Source organism: Pantherophis guttatus, chromosome 1, assembly GCF_059756535.1.
Source record: "Pantherophis guttatus breed Tessera chromosome 1, ASM5975653v1, whole genome shotgun sequence".
Classification (NCBI taxonomy): domain Eukaryota; kingdom Metazoa; phylum Chordata; class Lepidosauria; order Squamata; family Colubridae; genus Pantherophis; species Pantherophis guttatus.
The window spans coordinates 13,231,805-13,250,501 of NC_142063.1; the positions used below are offsets into that span (position 1 = coordinate 13,231,805).

The window sequence follows — 18,697 nt, forward strand, 5'->3', positions numbered from 1 at the left end:
TACAAAAGGATGAAGGCTATTGCTTAACGCATTGTAAGCCGCCCTGAGTCTCCGGAGAAGGGCGGCATATAAATCAAATTTAAAAAAAAATAATTAAAAAAATTGTACGTGTATACAGTACACACTATACCCATACAACGAAATCCACTTAACACCCAAAGACCTGGTCCAACACACATAACAATCCCCACCCACCACAAATCCCCCACCCCTAAACCACCCAAACATCCACACAACAGACACACACAACAGTTAAGTGAATTCAGATGGCTTCCCCATTGACTTGGCTCAGAGATGTCAAACTTGATTTCATCAAGGGCCGCGTCAGGGTTGTGTTTGAGCTTGGAGGGGCTGAAGGGGGGGGAGGGGGGGCTGACCAGCTCGATGTCACTCATCGAGGCTCCACTTTTGGCTGCGACGATCTCCTGCAGCCCTCTGCCAGCAAAAACGGAGCTCCATTTGCGCTGGCAGAGGCACGGTGGGCCGGTCCGTTGCTGTTTCCAGGGTGAGCCTGTGGCCAGATCTAAAAACCCTGCAGGCCGGATTTGGCCCACAGGCCTCGAGTTTAACACCCCTGACTTGGCTTGTTCGGAAGGTGATCACATGACCCCGGGACACTGCAGTGGTCATAAATATGAAGCACTTGCCAAGCGTCCAAATTTTGATCCTGGAAAGGCTACAACGGTCACAAGTATGAAAAAAATGGCCATAAGTCACTTTTTTTTCAGTGCTGTTGTAACTTTGGTCACTAAATGAACTGTCGTAAGTCGAGGACTGCCTGTATCCATGCAGGAAGGCTCTCTTGTCCACCCACCCCCAGCAAATCTCATCTTGCTAGGGTTAAAATTGCCCGATTCCTCTCCACTTTTCTTTCAATTTACCGGTGTTACAACTGCTTTTTTTCCCCCGTTTTAAGCTCAGCAGCCAGCCAGCTCTTTCCGTGTAGAAATTCTGCACAGAAAACACACTTTTTTTTCTTTTTTTTTTGTTACTAACAGAAGGTCATTGCACCTTGCAGAAAAAAAAACCAATTTTCTGAAAGCCGCATTTCCTGGAAAATCTGGTGATGACAGAACCAGTTCAGTGAGAGGTTTTCTGGCTTCTGCACGGAGCAGCCTCCCCAATTATGGAAACCTTTTTAAAAAATAAAACAAGGAGTTTCAAGGAAAATGATGCTTACGGCTGCCGCTCTGTTTTTATGACATAGGATGCATTTTGTTCTCCTCTACGGGAAGTCCTCGAGTTACAACAGTTTGTTTAGTGACCGTTCAAAGCTACAACGGCACTGAAATAAATGATCTTTGGCTATTTTTCACACTTAAGCATCCCCATTGGTGACGTGATTTGCATTTGGAAGCCTGATGACTGGTTTATATTTACGACGGTTGCAATGTCCTGAGGGTGGGGGGTGTCACGGGATCCCCTTTTGCGACCGCCTGCCAAGCGAAGTCAATGGGGAAGCCGGATTTGCTTAACAACCGGGTTACTAATTTAACAACTGCTGCGATTCACTTAACAAAATTGTGGCAAGAAAAGTCATAAAATGGGAGAAAACTCACTTAACAGATTGTTTCACTTAGCAACATAAATTCTGGGCAGCGTTGTGGTTGTAAATCAAGGACCACCTGTATTTTATTGTAGGCTGCCACTCTTGTGAGATGGATGGGGGGAGGGGGGCTAGGTAAATTAAATAAATAGTAAAATCTGTTGAGAGTCAGTGGGGTTGTGGGTGAAAGATGTGGGTTACCATATGCCAGGGATCCGTTGGTGCAAGAGAGGGCACCTTTTCAGTCTTTGGAACTTGCTCCTCAAATCTCTCCTTTTGCTTCTCTTTTCTCCCTTTTAAAGCATCCCTTGCTTTCTTCCCCTCTTCCTTCCTTCCTGTTCCCTTTAATTAAAAGTAATTTTAACTCAAAAGCAATCTGCTGCACTTGGTTTTATCTTAACCACTAATGTGAGCTATAATTTGTGCAGCGATATCTGAATTGTTAAAATTGGAGTCTTGCTGACAGGTGAATAGTTAACAGTATTCCCATCATTTTTTCTTTCTTTCTTTCTTTTTTTTTTAAATCTGTTTTAAATCGGTTTCAACTTGGGTTGAAAAAAATGAAGTGGAATGGGGGCAGATGAGCTTTTGTGCAGTTGAAATGTAAGACTGCATTTTGGGAAGGAAGGGAGTGGAAGGGAAGAGAGAAGAAGAGAGAGGGGAGGAGAGGAGGGAGAGGAAGAGAGAGGGAGAAAGAGAAGGGGAGGGGAGAGGGGTAAGAAGAGAGAGCAGAAGCAGGGGAGGGGAGAGGAGAGAGAGGGGAGGAGAGAGAATAAAAAAGAGGAGAGAGGAGGGGAGAGGGAGTGGGGGGGAGAGAGGGGAGGGGGAAGGGAAGAGGGGAGGGGAGATGAGACAGAAGAGACAAGAGAAGGGAGACTAGGGAAGGGGAAAAGAGTAGGGGAGAGAGGAGACTAGGGAAGGGGAGGGGAGATGAGGCAAGAAGAGACAAGAAGATTCGGCAGAAGTGGGAGGGAGGGGAGAGGGAGGGGAGGGGAGAATATGGGAGAGGAGATAAGGCTGGAAGAAGCAGGAAAGGGAAGGAAAGGGAGGACAGGGAAGAAAAGAAGGGGGGCCAGGGGGGTGGGAGAAAGAGTGGGGAGGGGAGGGGAGGGGAGAAGAGATGAGGGGAGAAGAGACAGCAGAAGGGAGGAGAGAGGAGGGGAGAGAAGGGGGAGGGGGAGAAAGTAGGGGAGAGGAGATGAAACCTGAAAAGATAGAAGAGGGGAGGAAAAAGAAGGGAAGGGAAAAAGAGAGGGGAGGGAGAGAGGGGAGGGGAAGGGAAGAGTGGAGAAGCAAAGTCAGCTGGGGAAGCTGAAGTCCTCAGTCATCCTGCGATGTCTCATTTAATGACCATTACAACAAAAAGACTGTAAAATTAGACGCGGTCCCCCGATGCCTCGCTTAATGACTGTACCGCTTAATGACGAATTTCCCAGTCCCTATTGTGGTAGGTCGAGGATTACCTATAGCGAGTAACCCACTAAGTTCAATCACTTAGTCATATTCCCCCAATCTGAGCCTGTTAAGGGAGGCCTTCAACCCTTCTCTGCATTATAAAGCTGGCTAAATCCCCAAACTGCCTCAAAGAAATAAACCTCAACTATTTCTCAACACAACACGGCATAATAACGGATGAGTAATCCCAAAACAGGGGTCTCCAACCTTGGCCATTTTAAGACTTGTGGACTTCAACTCCCAGAATTCCCCAGCCAGCTTTAAAGCTTTAAAGCTGGCTAGGGAATTCTGGGAGTTGAAGTCCACAAGTCTTAAAATGGCCAAGGTTGGAGACCCCTGTCCCAAGACACTGAACACACCAGGACCAGGTGTGTCAAATCTTGCAGGCCCCGCACAACTCCATCCTGCAAGCCTTTGCTTGTTCCTCTCTTCCCTGGGTCTCTTTAAAAGGAAGTCTGCAAGTCAAATTCAGTACAGTTAGTCCTCGACTTATGATCGCTTGTTTGATGGGGGAAAAAAAAAGTCCATTGGGGAGAGTGGATTCGGACTTACGACTGGGAGATTTGCTTAACGAGTGCTGTAAAAAATGATCGAAAAAGTTTGGACATGCGGTGCCTCGATTTACGACTGCCAGTGACTTAGGAGCAGGATTCCTGTCCTAATTATGGTCGTAAATTGAGGATTACATATATATCTGGCAACTAGCTGGATCCTGACAGTCCTCAACTTACAACCATTTGTTTAGACACCGTTCGACGTTACAATGGCACTGAAAAAAGTGACTTATGACTGGTCCTCACATTTATGACCATCACACAGATCCCCAAGGTCACACAATCAAAATTCCAATGCTTGGCAGCGGGTATGTATTTACAATAGTTGCAGCATCCTGGAGTTACGTGATCGCCATTTGTGACTTTACCAGTCGGCTTCCAACAACAAAGTCAATGGGGGAAGCTAGATTTGCTTAACGACGTGACTCACTTAACAACTGCAGTGATTTGCTTAACAACCGTGGCAAAAAAAAATATTGTAAAACCAGGCTTGAATCACTTAACAACCGCCTTGCTTAGCAGCAGAAACTTGGGCTCAAATGTTGGTTATAATTCGAGCACTACCTGTACGCTGGTAGTATTTAGCAAAAATAAGAAAATGGTGGGCAGTTCCAATTTGGTATTGATTTCTTGTGGTATGGGTGGCTTGGATGGTTATTTGGTTAATTTATATTTCCTAGCCTAACCTGGGATTTCCTTCCCATCCAAGTCCAACCCCAAGCCAACCCTGCTTAGCTTCCAAACTCAGGCATTGTTTTACTTTTGACAGCTGGGCATGATGGCAGTTGCAGGAATAACAGAATAACAGTTGGAAGGGCTTACACCGGCCCAATGTCTGTTTTTTTCCAACATAGACCATCCAGTCCTTAAATGGCTAGATGGACTGGACATTAACATTTGAACTACTATAAGTCAATGTATTTACCATATGCTAAATAAATAAAGTTGGAAGGGGCCTTGGAGGTCTTCTAGTCCAGCCTCCTGCTCAAACAGGAGATTCTCTACCATTCCAGACAAATGGTGTCCAATCTCTTCTTGAAAACCTCCAGTGATGAAGCCCCCACAACTTCTGGAGGCAAGCTGGTTCCACTGATTAATTGTTCTCGCTGTCAGGAAATTTCTTAGTTCTAGGTTGCTTCTCTCCTTGATTAGTTTCCATCCATTGCTTCATGTTGCTATGAAAATATTTACAGATCCCTCACATCCTGGACATAAATTGTTTCAACTCCTACACTCAAAACGACGCTATAAAGCACCGCACACCAGAACAACTAGACACAAGGAGAGTTTTTTCCCCGAATGCCATCACTTTGCTAAACAAATAATTCCCTCAACACTGTCAAACTATTTACTAGGTCTGCACTACTATTAATCTTCTCATCGTTCCTATCACCCATCTCCTCCCACTTACGACTGTAACCTTGTTGCTGGTATCCTTACGATTTATATAGACTGTTTCCTAATATGATTTGATTGCTTATTTGTAGCCTATGACTATCACTAAGTGTTGTACCTTAGGATTCTTGATGAATGTAGCTTTTCTTTTTATGTACACTGAGAGCATATGCACCAAAGACCAATTCCTTGTGTTTCCAATCACACTTGGCTAATAAAGAATTCTGTTCTGTTCTGTTCTGTTCTGTTCTGTTCTATTCTATTCTATTCTATTCTATTCTATTCTATTCTATTCTATTCTATTCTATTCTATTCTATTCTATTCTATTCTATGTCCTGCTTTCAGGTGCTTTGGAGAATAGGTCAAACCTCTATTGTTGTGGGTGCGCCATCACTGGAGGTTTTTTAAAGAAGAGATTGGACAGCCATTTGTCTGAAATGGTATAGGCCGGGGTCTCCTGCTTGAGCAGGGGGTTGGACTAGAAGACCTCCAAGGTCCCTTCCAACTCTGTTATTCTGTTCCGTTCTCTTTCCCCGTCCACTGCATCCTTTGGAGACTCAGATCTTTTGAAGCATCTTTTGACAAGACTGGAAAATGCGAACAACTTCAGTCAGTAGTAATAAACAATTCGGAAAGAATTGGTGAGCACCTTTTCAGACTCACCAATGTTATTGCAATGGTGACTTTCAAAAACTTAAAGGCTTTTTAACATCATTAAAGTTAGTTTGAAAAGGCGCTTCCTAACTCCTGCTTTTTTGCATGACCAATCTTTTCTTTGCATCTTTGTTTCACCAAGTTCAACATACTGTACACTCAACTCACATGCTTTCTTGAAATGAGATGGTTTTTAAAGATAAACTTCTCAACAGGACTAGGCGCATAGTGATGAATGAACATTAAAGCCAGGCCTCTTTTTTTAAAAAAAAGATATTTTGAAGAAAAATAAAGAAATAGCAAGTGGAGCTGTTGAAAACAAAGACCCCAGGTTCTCCCATTGCGCAGATTTTCAGCAATGGGCTGAAAATCAGCTCCCCAAAATATCCCATTGAAGTGATTTAGCATCCTAGCTGTGAGGATTCTTCTAGTACAGTGTTTTTCAACCTTGACCACTTTTAAGATGTGTGGACTTCAACTCCCAGAATTCCCCAGCTAGCATGATGGAAGTCCACACATCTTAAGGTTGGCATGGGAATTCTGGGAGTTGAAGTCCATCCATCTTAATCTTGGTTTAGGCATCCTGGGAGTTGAAGTCCACCCATCCTATAGTTGGAATTCTGAGAGTTGAAGTTCATGCATCTTATAGTTGGCTTGGGAATTCTGGAAGTGGAAGTCCATACATCTTAAAAGTTGTCAAGTTGAGAGACACTGCTCCGATCAATCCATGTTTGAATGGCCATACCTACCGGGATGGCCATGTGGGGAGCATGCCCATCTTCATGCCTGTCAAATTCCAAATAGGACTCTCAACTCAAAAAAAAAAAAAAAAAGGAGTGGGGGATGTTGGATCCTTGGTCCTCTCTGAACTTGGTGTTTTTCTTCCAGGCATTTCATTACCCAACTAGGTAACAGCATCAGTGCAGTAATGGCACCTCTGCAAGAAAACCAGAAAGCCTTCTGCCACCGAGGGCCTCCCACCGGCCAGTACGCTCCCACAGAGAGGGGCTCCCTGGGGGTGCCGTCGGTCATACAATGTCGACTGGCGGCCCCCAGGGGGAGAGCTTTCTCTGTGGGAGCACCTGCCCTCTGGAACGTGCTCCCCCCGGAGATACGGATGATTCCGGATTTACGTACTTTCCGCCGGGCCCTCAAGACTTTTTTATTTCAACAAGCCGGGCTGGCCTAACTTCTCCAATTGTTTTTTAATTTTAATTTTAAATGGGGTATTTTAATTGTTGGGCCAAATTGTTTAATATATTTTAAATTGCTTTTAAATTTCTATATTCTGTTTTTTACCTTTGGCTGTTCACTGCCCTGAGTCGTTCGGGAGAAGGGCGGTATATAAATTTAAATATAAATAAATAAATAAATAAAAAATCAACAGCTACAAATATTCTCTTCTATAAATAATGGGACACTTCTCTCTTTTTTTTTTTAAATGACCCCAAATCGCAATAGGTACTCCTTGGAAGGCTCTGTGAAAATTTCATCCATGATGGATCTCCCGCAGCTCCAAGCATGGCTCTTACCTCTTCCCACTGGTGAATGTAGCGGATTAGACGGGAGAGACGTAGTAGCCGCAGGAGACTCAAAATTTTGGTGAAGCGGACGATGCGCAAGGCGCGAGCGGTCTTGTACATCTCGGAATCCATGCCCTTCTCCACGATGAGGAAGATATAATCCACAGGAATGGAGGAGACAAAGTCCACCACAAACCAGGTCTTCAAGTACTTCTTCTTGATCCGCTCGGGATCCAGAATGATCTCCGTATTGTCTTCGATGACGATGCCCGTCCGGAAGTTCATAACCAGGTCCATGAGGAAGAAGGTGTCCGACACCACGTTGAAGACGATCCAGGGAGCTGTGGTCTCCTCTTTGAAGAAGGTGATGCCGACAGGAATGATGATCAGGTTGCCCACCATGAAAAGCAACATGGTGAAGTCCCAGTAGAACCTGGAATGAAAGGAAGAACATGGGAATCAAGACAAGGGAGAACATCGGAGCAAGCCATAGATCAGTGATGGCTAACCTTTTTGCCATCGCGTGCCAAAAGTGTGGGGAGCGCAGGGAGGGTTCACACACACACATGCCCACATCCATAATTCTACGCCCCCCCCCCGTGAATGCGTGCAACACCCCCTCCACACTCACCCCGCTTTTGGCACGCAATGCCATTGTGGGCCCAATAGGCCTGTTTTTCGCTCTCCCCAATTGGGAAACGTGCTGTTTCAGGCCTCCCCAGGCTCCTAGAAAGGCTCTGGAGTCTGGGGAGAACAAAAAACGGGCCTTCTCCACCCCCCCAAGGGCCTCCGGAGGCCGGAAACAGCATGTTTCATGACTTCTGGTGGGCCCAGAAGGCCCAAAAATCAGCTGGCCAGCGCGCATGTGTATGCCAGAACTGAGCTCGTGTGCCCACTGATATGGCTCCATGTGCCACCTGTGGCACGCGTGCCATAGGTTCGCCATCACGGCCATAGGTCAACGTTTGCTTACCACAACCTTAAGACATTGAGTGGATGCATTCAGATAGTATACTAAATTTGGTCTGCATTTACCTAAAGTTTGCTTTTTTTCAAGAGGATCTAGGTGGGTTTTCTGTGCAACTTAAGAATGCTGGTTTATGCTTTGTGTTAGAACATAGAACATTCTATAGCAGGGGTTCCAAACCTTTTCCATACCCCACACCCCTAGAAAGCTTCTGATATATTCTTGCACCCCTTACAAAAATAAATATGTAGTGGTGGGATTCAATTTTTTTTACTACTGGTTCTATGGGCGTGCCTTGTTGGGCATGGCAAGGGAAAAATACTGTAAAAACTCCGTTCCCTCCTGATCAGCTGGGACTCGGGAGGCAGAGAATAGATGGGGGTAGGGTCAATCAGAGGTGGTATTTACCGGTTCTCCAAACTACTCAAAATTTCCACTACTGGTTCTCCAGAACTGGTCAGAACTTGCTGAAACCCACCTCTGATTCAGTGGTAGGTTTCAAAATTTTTTACCGGTTCTGTGGGTGTGGCATGGCTTGGTGGACGTGGCTTGGTGGGTGGGGCAGGGGAAGGATACTGTAAAATCTCCATTCCCACCCCACTCCAGGGGAAGGTTACTGCAAAATCCCCATTTCCTCCCAAAAGCTGGGACTTGGGAGGCAGAGAATAGATGGGGGCGGGGCCAGTCAGAATTTTTACTACCGGTTCTCCGAACTACTCAACATTTCCACTACCGGTTCTCCAGAACTGGTCAGAACCTGCTGAAACCCACCTCTGCTCTGATTATATGCATATACACTATAATTTTGAAACTTTTAAACCCAGGTTTTCACGCCCCCTGGAATATCTACTCGCACCCCTGGTTGGGAAGCCCTGTTCTATAGGGATCTTGGAGGTCTTCTAGTCCAACCCCTTGCTCAAGCAGGAAACATTATACTATTGCAGACAAATGGCTGTCCAATCTCTTCTTAAAAACCTCCAGTCAGGGAGCTCCCAGAAGCTGCTCAAACTGGTCAATGTACTGAAGTTTGCAGCCATCTTCTGTTTATTCTCCTCCTCCTCCTCCTCCTTCTTCAAGGTCCTTGGTGCTCTCTGTCCTTGGTAAATCAGAGCAAGCCATTTGTATATAAACTGAGAGCAAACCCCACTCCCTTCCAGCACTGATGATGTTACCTAGTCAGGTAATGAAACGTCTGCAAGGAAGCAAACAAACTGAGAGCCCACAGTCCTCCACCTCCTCAGTCCTTCCCTCCTCCCTGCAAATCCCACTTCCTTCTAGCATGGATGTTGATACCTAGTTTGGTAATGAAACACCTGCAAGAAAACCAAGCTCAGGGAGCCCCAAGGATTCCACTGTTCAACCCTGAGCCACCGATATGCTCTTCTGTAGGTATCTTTGAAGGTTCTTAAAACCCAGATCCTTCCTTTTTTTTTTTTTTTATTAAAAAGGAAAAGAGAAGACTTGGGACACTCTATCTAGAAGTTCAGAGATATACGTGACGGCTAAGCTTCTTATCAAAATGTTGAACTGCAGAAACTTAAAATAAAATCAACCCAGGTATATCGGTCATCCTTGAGATGACAGCAGCTCACAACATAGAAAAACCTTATGGGGTCAAAACTACCATGGATGATTTGCAGAGGAGGAATGCAAAAACCTGAATCCCTTCCCTTCCCTTCCCTCCCCTCCCTCTCTCTCTCTCTCTCTCTCTCAAACACACACAAAAATAGGAAGTATATTTTCAGAATCCTGTTCCATTTCTCCCTCCCGCTGGAAGCCTGGGTGACCTTCTCCAAAAGCCTGCAAGGTCAAAAGCAGATAGCCGAGGTTTTTGAGTTCCAGTTTAGCCACGGCTTCCGTGCGTCGCTCTACAATTTGTCAGCCCGATTTTTTTATATATATAAAAAAAATCAAAAATAAAAATAACAAGAGTTCCTCCCTTGTCCTCAATCCACCCCAAGAGGCGCATAATACAAATATGGACGAATCAGAGGAAGCCGAGAGACAGATGATAATTTATTTATTCCCTGACTTTTTTTTTTTTTTTTTGGCTACTGCCCTCCCACTGCCATTTATAATAAGATCATCTTTTATTTCTGCAGGAAAGGAAAATTTATTTCCCCGCCAGTTTTTAATTTTATTTTGTGTGTGTGTGTGTGGTATTGGCTTGCTCTTTTTTGCAATAAACTGGCACCGCTGTTGGTGCTGAAAAAAAATGTGCACAATTGAAATAACTGTGGGTTGTGGTTTTTCTATTTACCCCCCACCATCGCTGTTCCCGTTTGTTTCTCTGTTGGGCATAAAATATTTGCCTGGAGCCCATAAAGAGAAGCGGCCATCTTTGATCGCCTGTGGAATGGAAAAATTCTTGTAACTGCCAATCATCTCAGAGAGATTAGGATTTGGGGACTGCTGCGTTGGGTCCTGGATACCTTTCAGATCACCCCAATAACTACAGGTAGCCAAGTAGTCTTTGACTTATAATAATTCATTTAGTGACTGTTTGAAGCAGTGGTGAAATCCAATTTTTTTTTACTACCAGTTCTGTGGGCATGGCAGGGGAAGGATACTGCAAAATCCCCATTCCCTCCCCACTCCTGGGGGAAGGATCAGAGGTGGGTTTCAGCAGGTTTTGACCAGTTCTGGAGAACCGGTAGCGGAAATTTTGAGTGGTTAGGAGAACCGGTAGTAAAAATCCTGACTGGCCCCGCCCCCATCTATTCTCTGCCTCCTGAGTCCCAGCTGATTGGGAGGGAATGGGGATTTTGTAGTAACCTTCCCCTGGATTGGGGAGGGAATGGAGATTTTACAATATCCTTCCCTTGCCATGCCCAAGCCACATCCACCAAATCACCAGGGTGGATAAAAATCAATGATTTTTTTAAAAAAATCAAAAAAATCAGATTTTTTTATTTAAATTGGATTTTTTTTATTTAAATCAGATTTTTTTAAATAAAATGCTTTTTGAAGAAAATATATTACCATCCAAAGGTTATTCCTTCATGAAACAAAGATTAGTTTTTTAATTATGTAGAATAAGGCTGTATATGTTTAATTTTTTTGGTAAATAAATTCCATTAATCCATTCACAATGTCATGCTCTTCCAGAGGTTTTTGTAAGATTATTGGGCAGTTTCTCTGCCTACGAGATATTATCACAGATGCTTGGTTTACTTTTGCAGTTCTCAAAACTGAATTTGACTCAGCAGAGATCACATGCCTCTTCTTCACAGCAAAAATGTTATAACATGAACAGAGTTGAAAAAAAGACCTTAATCATATTGTTCTATAAACCTATGAATACAGAATCAACCCCTTCAGTGCTAAGTTTCAAGAAGTTCAGTGAATAGAATAGAAACAATATTTTTCTGATTGTTTGGAGTGGAATAGATCTGTACAAGAAGAAAGTGAAACTAAGTGTGAGGAGGAAGGGGAAAGCAGACAAGCAGTACAAAATGAAAGTGAAACTTTCTGAGCACCATACTGCACAGCCACAGACAGACAAGTCTTTGGATCTTTTTGTGTGTATGACCTGAGTTTTATCACATTCTTTCCTTGGAGGAAAAAACCTATAATGGCAGCAGGCCATAAAAGAGACCCAGTTTGGCAATATTTTAATGAAGTTCCTTTACCTATCGGTAAGGCAGGCATGCGTGCAAACTGCAAACACTGCAACAAAGAAATGCAAGGCCTGTGGCCCGAATGAGGCAACATCATGAGAAGTGGTGTGATGAAGATGACTAAAGAAACACATTTGAACAGGCAGGATCTTCAGATTGGTAAACATTTTTATTGAATCATATTTCTAAAGACTGCCTTGAACTGTCATGTTTGAGCAAAATTATATTTCTTATTATTATTGCATGTTACTGTCATTTGGTACAGTTATGAAGAAAAGCAAATATTCCTTTTGGGGCAGTGCTGTGTACAATAAGCAGAAATTGTATAAACAATAAAATAACAGCATTGACTTTTTTGTTTAGGGGAATTCATGGATTCTGGAAACTATCCACCTTCAAGATCACCATCCTCCTGTTCTACAGTTTCAGAGTTATCCATCCAGGATAGTGCTTCATTAGCATCATCATCATCAGACACCCACAGCCACATATCACTATCACCTAAAAGAAAGAAAAAACCCTTCCCACCATAGATAAGTTTGTGATAAAAACTAGCAGATTAGAAAAAGAGTTAATTGATGAAAAAATTGCCCAGTTTGTTTATGCAACGAACTCTTCTTTCCGTCTGACTGAGAACCCACATTTCATTAATATGGTTCAGTCACTGAGACCAGGATACAGTCCACCCAGCAGAGCAGATGTTGCAGGGAAACTGCTGGACAAAGTGTATGACAGAGAAATGGAGCAATGTGCAACAGCTCTGGAGGGTAGAATTGTTAACCTAAGTATTGATGGGTGGAGTAATGTCCACAATGATCCTATTGTATGTGCTTGTATAACAACAGAAGAAGGGAAAGTCTTCCTTGCACAAACAATTGATATATCAGGAAATGCACACACAGCAGAATACTTACAAGAAGTGGCAGTAAAAGCTATAATAACATGTGAACAAAAATTCAAATGTCTAGTATGCAGTTTGGTCACAGACAATGCTGCAAATGTATCCAAGATGAGAAGAAATTTAGAAGAGCAGGAAGGGAATACAAAGCTAATAACATATGGTTGCAGTGCTCATTTGCTGCACTCTTAGCCAAAGACTTAAGTGTTCCAGAAATAAAGACTAATGTTGTTGAAATTGCTAAATACTTCCGTAACAATCATTTTGCTGCAGCAGCTCTGAAAAGGATGGGTGGAACCAAGCTAACGCTCCCACAAGATCTAAGATGGAACTCTGTGGTGGACTGTTTTGAGCAGAACTGGCCTATTCTGATGACAGTTTGTGAAGAAAATCGAGATAAAATAGATGGCACTGTCACGGCCAAAATCCTCAACATTGGGCTTAAGAGCAATGTTGAACATATGCTGAGCATCCTGAAACCCATCTCTGAAGCTTTAAATAAAATACAGAAAAATAGCTGTTTTATTGCTGATGCTGTTGAAATTTGGAAGGAACTGAGTGAACACTTAAAAACAGAACTACACATGGACAGAATTAAATTACAAGCATTAAAAAAACGAATGGGACAAGTACTGTCCCCAGCTCATTTTTTGGCAAATATTGTCAATATCCAGTATCAGGGTTAAAACTTAAGTGCTGAGGAAGAGGAGTTAGCTATGACATGGGTATCCAGCAATCATCCATCTGTAATGCCAACTATAATAAACTTCAAAGCTAAGGGGGAACCATTCAAGAAATATATGTTTGCTGAAGGTATTTTAAAGAAAGTCACACCAGTGAACTGGTGGAAGTCACTTAAGCACTTGGATTTAGAAACTGTTCAAGTAATGATTTCACTTTTAACAGCAGTAGCTTCTTCTGCAGGCGTTGAAAGAATATTCTCTTCCTTTGAACTCATTCATTCTAAATTGAGAAATCGTTTGGGACCGGATAAAGCAGGAAAGCTTGTTTTTCTTTTCCAGATTATGAACAAAGAAGAAGATGAAGATGACGAGTGAGCTACAGAGGACAGTATTTAAGTTTTTCATGTGTAGGCTGGGCTGACAGTCTAAGTTTCTTAAAATATATATATTTTGTTTAGCCAAATTAGTTAACAAACATGGATGTTTGTTTAAGCAAATAACATATGCTGTAATGTTATTGTTTCACTTGAATAAATCTATTTAAATCGTTATTATTAAGGTAATGATTATTTTTCTCCTTCCTAAGTACAACAGAAAAGTTGTCCAAATATGAATGATTAACCTATTAAGCTGGGGATAAAAAAACTAATATGAAAAGTTGTTATTCTAAAAATCTTCATCTACTTGCATATTAAAGTTATACCAGCAAGAATTAGACTTTATGAAGAAAACTATGATTTAAATCAAGCCTTACTGACTAGTGATTTAAATCGTGATTTAAATCGTGATTTAAATCACTTTGATTTAAATCAAATCCACCCTGCAAGCCACGCCCACAGAACCGGTAGTAAAAAAATTTGAAACCCACCACTGGGAAGGATGTTGCAAAATGTCCATTCCCACCCCACTCTGGGGCCAGCCAGAGGTGGTGTTTGCCGGTTCTCCAAACTCTCAAAATTTCCGCTGCCAGTTCTCCAGAACCTGTCAGAATCTGCTGGATTTCACCCCTGGTTTGAAGGTATAATACTAATGACTTATAGTAATAGCACTTAGACTAATATACCGCTTCACGGTGCTTTACAATCCTCTCCAAGGGGTTTACAGAACCAGCCTGTTGCCCTCAACAATCTGGGTCCTCATTTTATCGACTTGGGAAGGATGGAAGGCTGAGTCAACCTTGAATCGGTCAGGATCTGACTGCTGGCTGTAGGCAGAGTCAGCCTGCAATACTGCATTCTCACCACTACGCCACCAAGGCTCTTAGGACTGTTGACCTCTGACCGTTTTTCACACTTACGACCGTTGCAGTGTCCCCAATGGTCTCATGATCAAAATTTAGACGCTTGGCAACTGGCTCATATTAATGACGGCCGCAGTGTCCCGGGGTCGTGTGATCCCCTTTTGCGACCTTCTGTCAAGCAAAGTCAATGGGGAAGCCAGATTTACTTAACAACCATGTTACTAACTTGCCAACTGCACGCTTCACTCAACAACTGTGGCAAGAAAGGTCATAAACTGGGGCAAATCTCACTTAACAACATCCCGCTGAGTAACAGAAATTTTGGCCTCAATTTTGGTGGTAAATCGAGGACTACTTGTAATAGAAGTTGTGAAACACTGGAAGTTTTTAAGAAGAGACCCTTTGTCTGAAATGGTGTAGGGTTTCTCTGGTTGAGCAGAGGGTTGGACTAGAAGACCCCCAAGGTCCCTTCCAACTCATTCCATTCCATTCCATTCCATTCCATTCCATTCCACTCCACTCCACTCTACTCTATTTCCATTCTATTCCATTCCATTCCATTCTACTCTACTCTACGTTCTACCCAGTGATGGAAATAAAGGCATGTTGCAGTTTTGTTGTTAATTTTTTAATATTATGGTGAGTTGCACATTCAACTAGATGTTTAGAGTGGGTTTGGCATTTTTATCCACCTACTGAGTCCTTCCCAAGGACCTGAGATAGACAGCTGTTGTTTGTTTGATGATGTTGAAGGTCCCGTTGTAGGATATAAGCTGCTCTGAGTCTCAGCTTTTGCAACTGAGTGATGGGATTTTGTCAATGCTGATGGTGTGCAAGTGATGCTCCAGTTGTTTTGGGATTGTACCTATTATCCCTTTTGGTACCACCTTTGCTTTCTTTTGCCACAGTCATTTTGCTTCTATTTGCAGGTCTCTGTATTTTGTGGTGTTTTTTTTTTTCCTTCCAGTTCTTTCTCTTCTCTTCTGCTGTCTTCAGGTCCTGCCATGTCCACTGTCCAGGATTTTTTGTCTTATCCACAATTTTAATTCCTGGGTTGTTTTGTGGCCGGTGCCTATCTTTGAATTCTAAGCACTTTAGTTTCTTTGCTTTCTATTTGTCTATTTGCTTGCGGGCAAATGGCATTTCTCACAGATCTTCCAATGCACCATTGTTGCTACTTTGCCGTGCCATTGTTTGTAGTCAGTCTGCATGATCTTCTTTGCAGTAGCTAACCAGGTGGCCCATTATTTCTTCAACTTCTTTGCAGAGGAAGCATTGGCCTCTGATGAGGGCCATAGGAGCCATCGTGGCACAGAGGCTAGAATGCAGTAACTCCCTTTTTACGACCCTGTAATCTCTTAATTCAAGGTAGAGTTGGGCCAAGTAGATGCAGCTGAGCATTTACTGGCCGGATGCCCTTCCTGATGCCACACTGAGTTCACAGCAGGTATTTTTTTCTTTGCGCCCTAGGAGAGAAATATCTGCCTCTACCGAAGACTGAACTCAACCTTCTGAGTAAGAAGAGAGTTTCTTCACCGCTAGGCCACCACGCCACTCAAGGGTTAAGATGCAGTATTCTGCATTCCCACTGCCAGCAGTTCGATCCTGACAGGCTCAACGTTGGCTCAGCTTTCCATCCTTCCGAGATCAGTAAAATGAGGACCCAGATTGTTGGGGGCAATAGGCTGACTCTGTAAACCGCTTACAGATTGTTGTAAAGCTATTTGCTGTCTTCTCAATTCTGGGTGTCAACTTGCAAAGCTTTCAAGTTGCCATGAGCAGGAGGGAGGGAGAACTGAAGTGAATTCCATACATTCTTTCTGACCGCAATCAGAAGGAGGGTGTTAGGTTTCACAGCCGGCCAAAGTGGTTAATTGGAGAATGTGATTTATGACATGGCCAGAGAGGAGGGGAGAGACAGGGTCATAGGGGAACGTAAATCTACATGGGATCAGTCCTGACTGCATCCGAGTATTGCCGGAATGGTGCTCCTAATAAATCACTATATTTCCTTTGAAGTTTGGATCGTGGCTCATGGATTAATTAGGGCATCTTTCGGAAACTTGACACTGGGTTTTTTATGTCCTGACCATGTAATACTTCACCTTGGAGCATGTTTCTTTTCTATTCTTCATTTGGTCATTCATGTAGCTCTGTTTGGTTTCTTCAGTACTTGGTCAGCCTTCATAGATGTAGTAACTTCAGTGCATCTCCTTCACTGTCCTTCAGATATTCTTCCAATTCTCTTTTTAATTCTTCAACTGTCTGCAATATTCCACGCCCACCTATTTTCTGCGTAAGTAGAATCTGTCAACGTCTCTGCGTGGTTGAAGAGTATGATTCATTGTCACTATTTTTTCCGGCCTTCTTATCCAAGGCTTTTAGTTCTGCTTGAGTCCAGTCCATTATTCCAGCTGTGTGTATATCTAATAAGTGGAATTACTCAGGTGTTAACTGCCTTAAAGGCATGTCCTCCACTGAGTTTGAGAGTTAAGATCTTCTTTATTCTCGTGATGTGACCATTTTCTTGGCTTCTGTGTGCTTGACGTGATCAGTTTGAAGAATTTGCAGTGTATTTGCAGGGATCACCTTCATCCAGAGTCTTGTTACTTTCATAGGGCGTCTCGATTCCTTCAGTTTTCATTATTTTTCCTTTGTCGGTAAGCGAGGAGAGTGGCATGCTTCTCCAGTCCAAATTCCAGTGCAATATCTCGGCTCTTCCCTCTTCTGGTGGATTCTGTGCTGATTTTTTTGTATGCAAAATCAATCCGTTTCGGGAGACTGGGAGGAAAAAGAATCCTCAATGTATCTTTTACACACACACACACACAAATCTAAAAAAAGTTTCACTTTACCAAGATTTGTCATGCTCTTTTACCGGGGGGGGTGGTTTCCCCCTCTAAACTGGGAAGGGGACATATTGCAAAAAGCGTCTGTGAGATTATACCCTCAGAATCAGAATCAAGCTGGAAGGGACCTTGGAGGTCTTCTAGTCCAGCCCTCTGCTCAAGCAGGAAACCCTATACCATTTCAGACAAGAGACTGCCCAGTTTCTTCTTAAAAATCTCCAGTGATGGAGCACCCACAACTTCTGGAGGCAAGCTGTTCCACTGGTTATTTCTCCTCACTGTTAGGAAGTTTCTCCTTAATTCTAGGTTGCTTCTCTCCTTGATTCGTTTCCCTCCATTTTTCTTGTCCCCTCAGCCCTTTCCTGATGACAAAATGTTACCTGAGCTTGTGCAACAGAAATCCTCAGAATTAAAGAGATGAAATGTTGCAAAGCTTTGAACTGCCACACTAAGCCCCTCAAATATTGTCTATCCCTGTTCTAAGTTAGGAGGTTTTGTACTGAGCCTCTGCAATGCTTGCCTTGGGTGTCATTTCACAGATGAGGAAAACTGAGGCGCTGCAGACAATTCCAGCAAGCAGTGCCAGCATAGTCAGAATTTGACTATCACCAATCTACAGGTTTTGCACTCTCCTTTTTTGTCTTCCTTTTCTGCTCTCCCTGCCTCGTTCCGAAAAGAAACGTGAGCCAGTCCCAAGGAGTCACTTAATATCTCCCATTGCAGCAGATCAAACAAAAAGTCAGAAGCTCTTTGAAGAGTCACCTGTCATGGCTGCAAATTGTCCTTGGGTTGCTGCAAACTACAACTCGCTCCCTTCTTTAAACTAAGCCTGATTTGTCCAGCTCAGCTCCTTTCGGGCATTTAGATATATTGCTGCAGATAACAGAATGAATGAAAAAGACAGGCTGGGGTTTGACAGACCACTGGGGGAATGCACCAGACAGAGAGAGGGAGGGAGGGAAGAAGGAAGGAAGGAAGGAAGGAAGGGAGGAAGGAAGGAGATGGGGAAAGAGGGAAGAGGAAGAAAGGAAGGAAGTGGGAGGGAGGGAGGGAGGACATGGAAGGAAAGAAGGAGATAGGAGGGAGGGTGAGAGGGAGATGGAAAGGAAGGAAATGGAAAGGAAGGAGGGAGGAGATTGAAGGAAAGAAAGGAGGGACGGAGGAAGAGAGGAAAGACATGGGAGGAAGGAAAGAAAGATGGAGGGAGGAAATGGAGGGAAGGAGGGAGGGAGGAAGAAAGAAAGAAAGTTGGAGGGAGGGAGGAGATGGAAGGAAAGAAGAAGATGGGAGGGAGAGAGGAAATGAAGGGAAA

At 43.4% G+C, this 18,697-nt stretch overlaps 1 protein-coding gene across 1 annotated transcript in view; it reads right to left on the reverse strand.

Moving 5' to 3' along the window:
- Positions 1 to 18,697, reverse strand: part of HCN2 (hyperpolarization activated cyclic nucleotide gated potassium and sodium channel 2) — an 82,406-nt gene that overhangs the window by 18,895 nt on the left and 44,814 nt on the right. Inside the window, exon 2 of the mRNA XM_060695062.2 lies at positions 7,138 to 7,561. Coding sequence (XP_060551045.2) covers positions 7,138 to 7,561 — 424 coding nt within the window. The remainder of the gene's footprint in view (positions 1 to 7,137; positions 7,562 to 18,697) is intronic.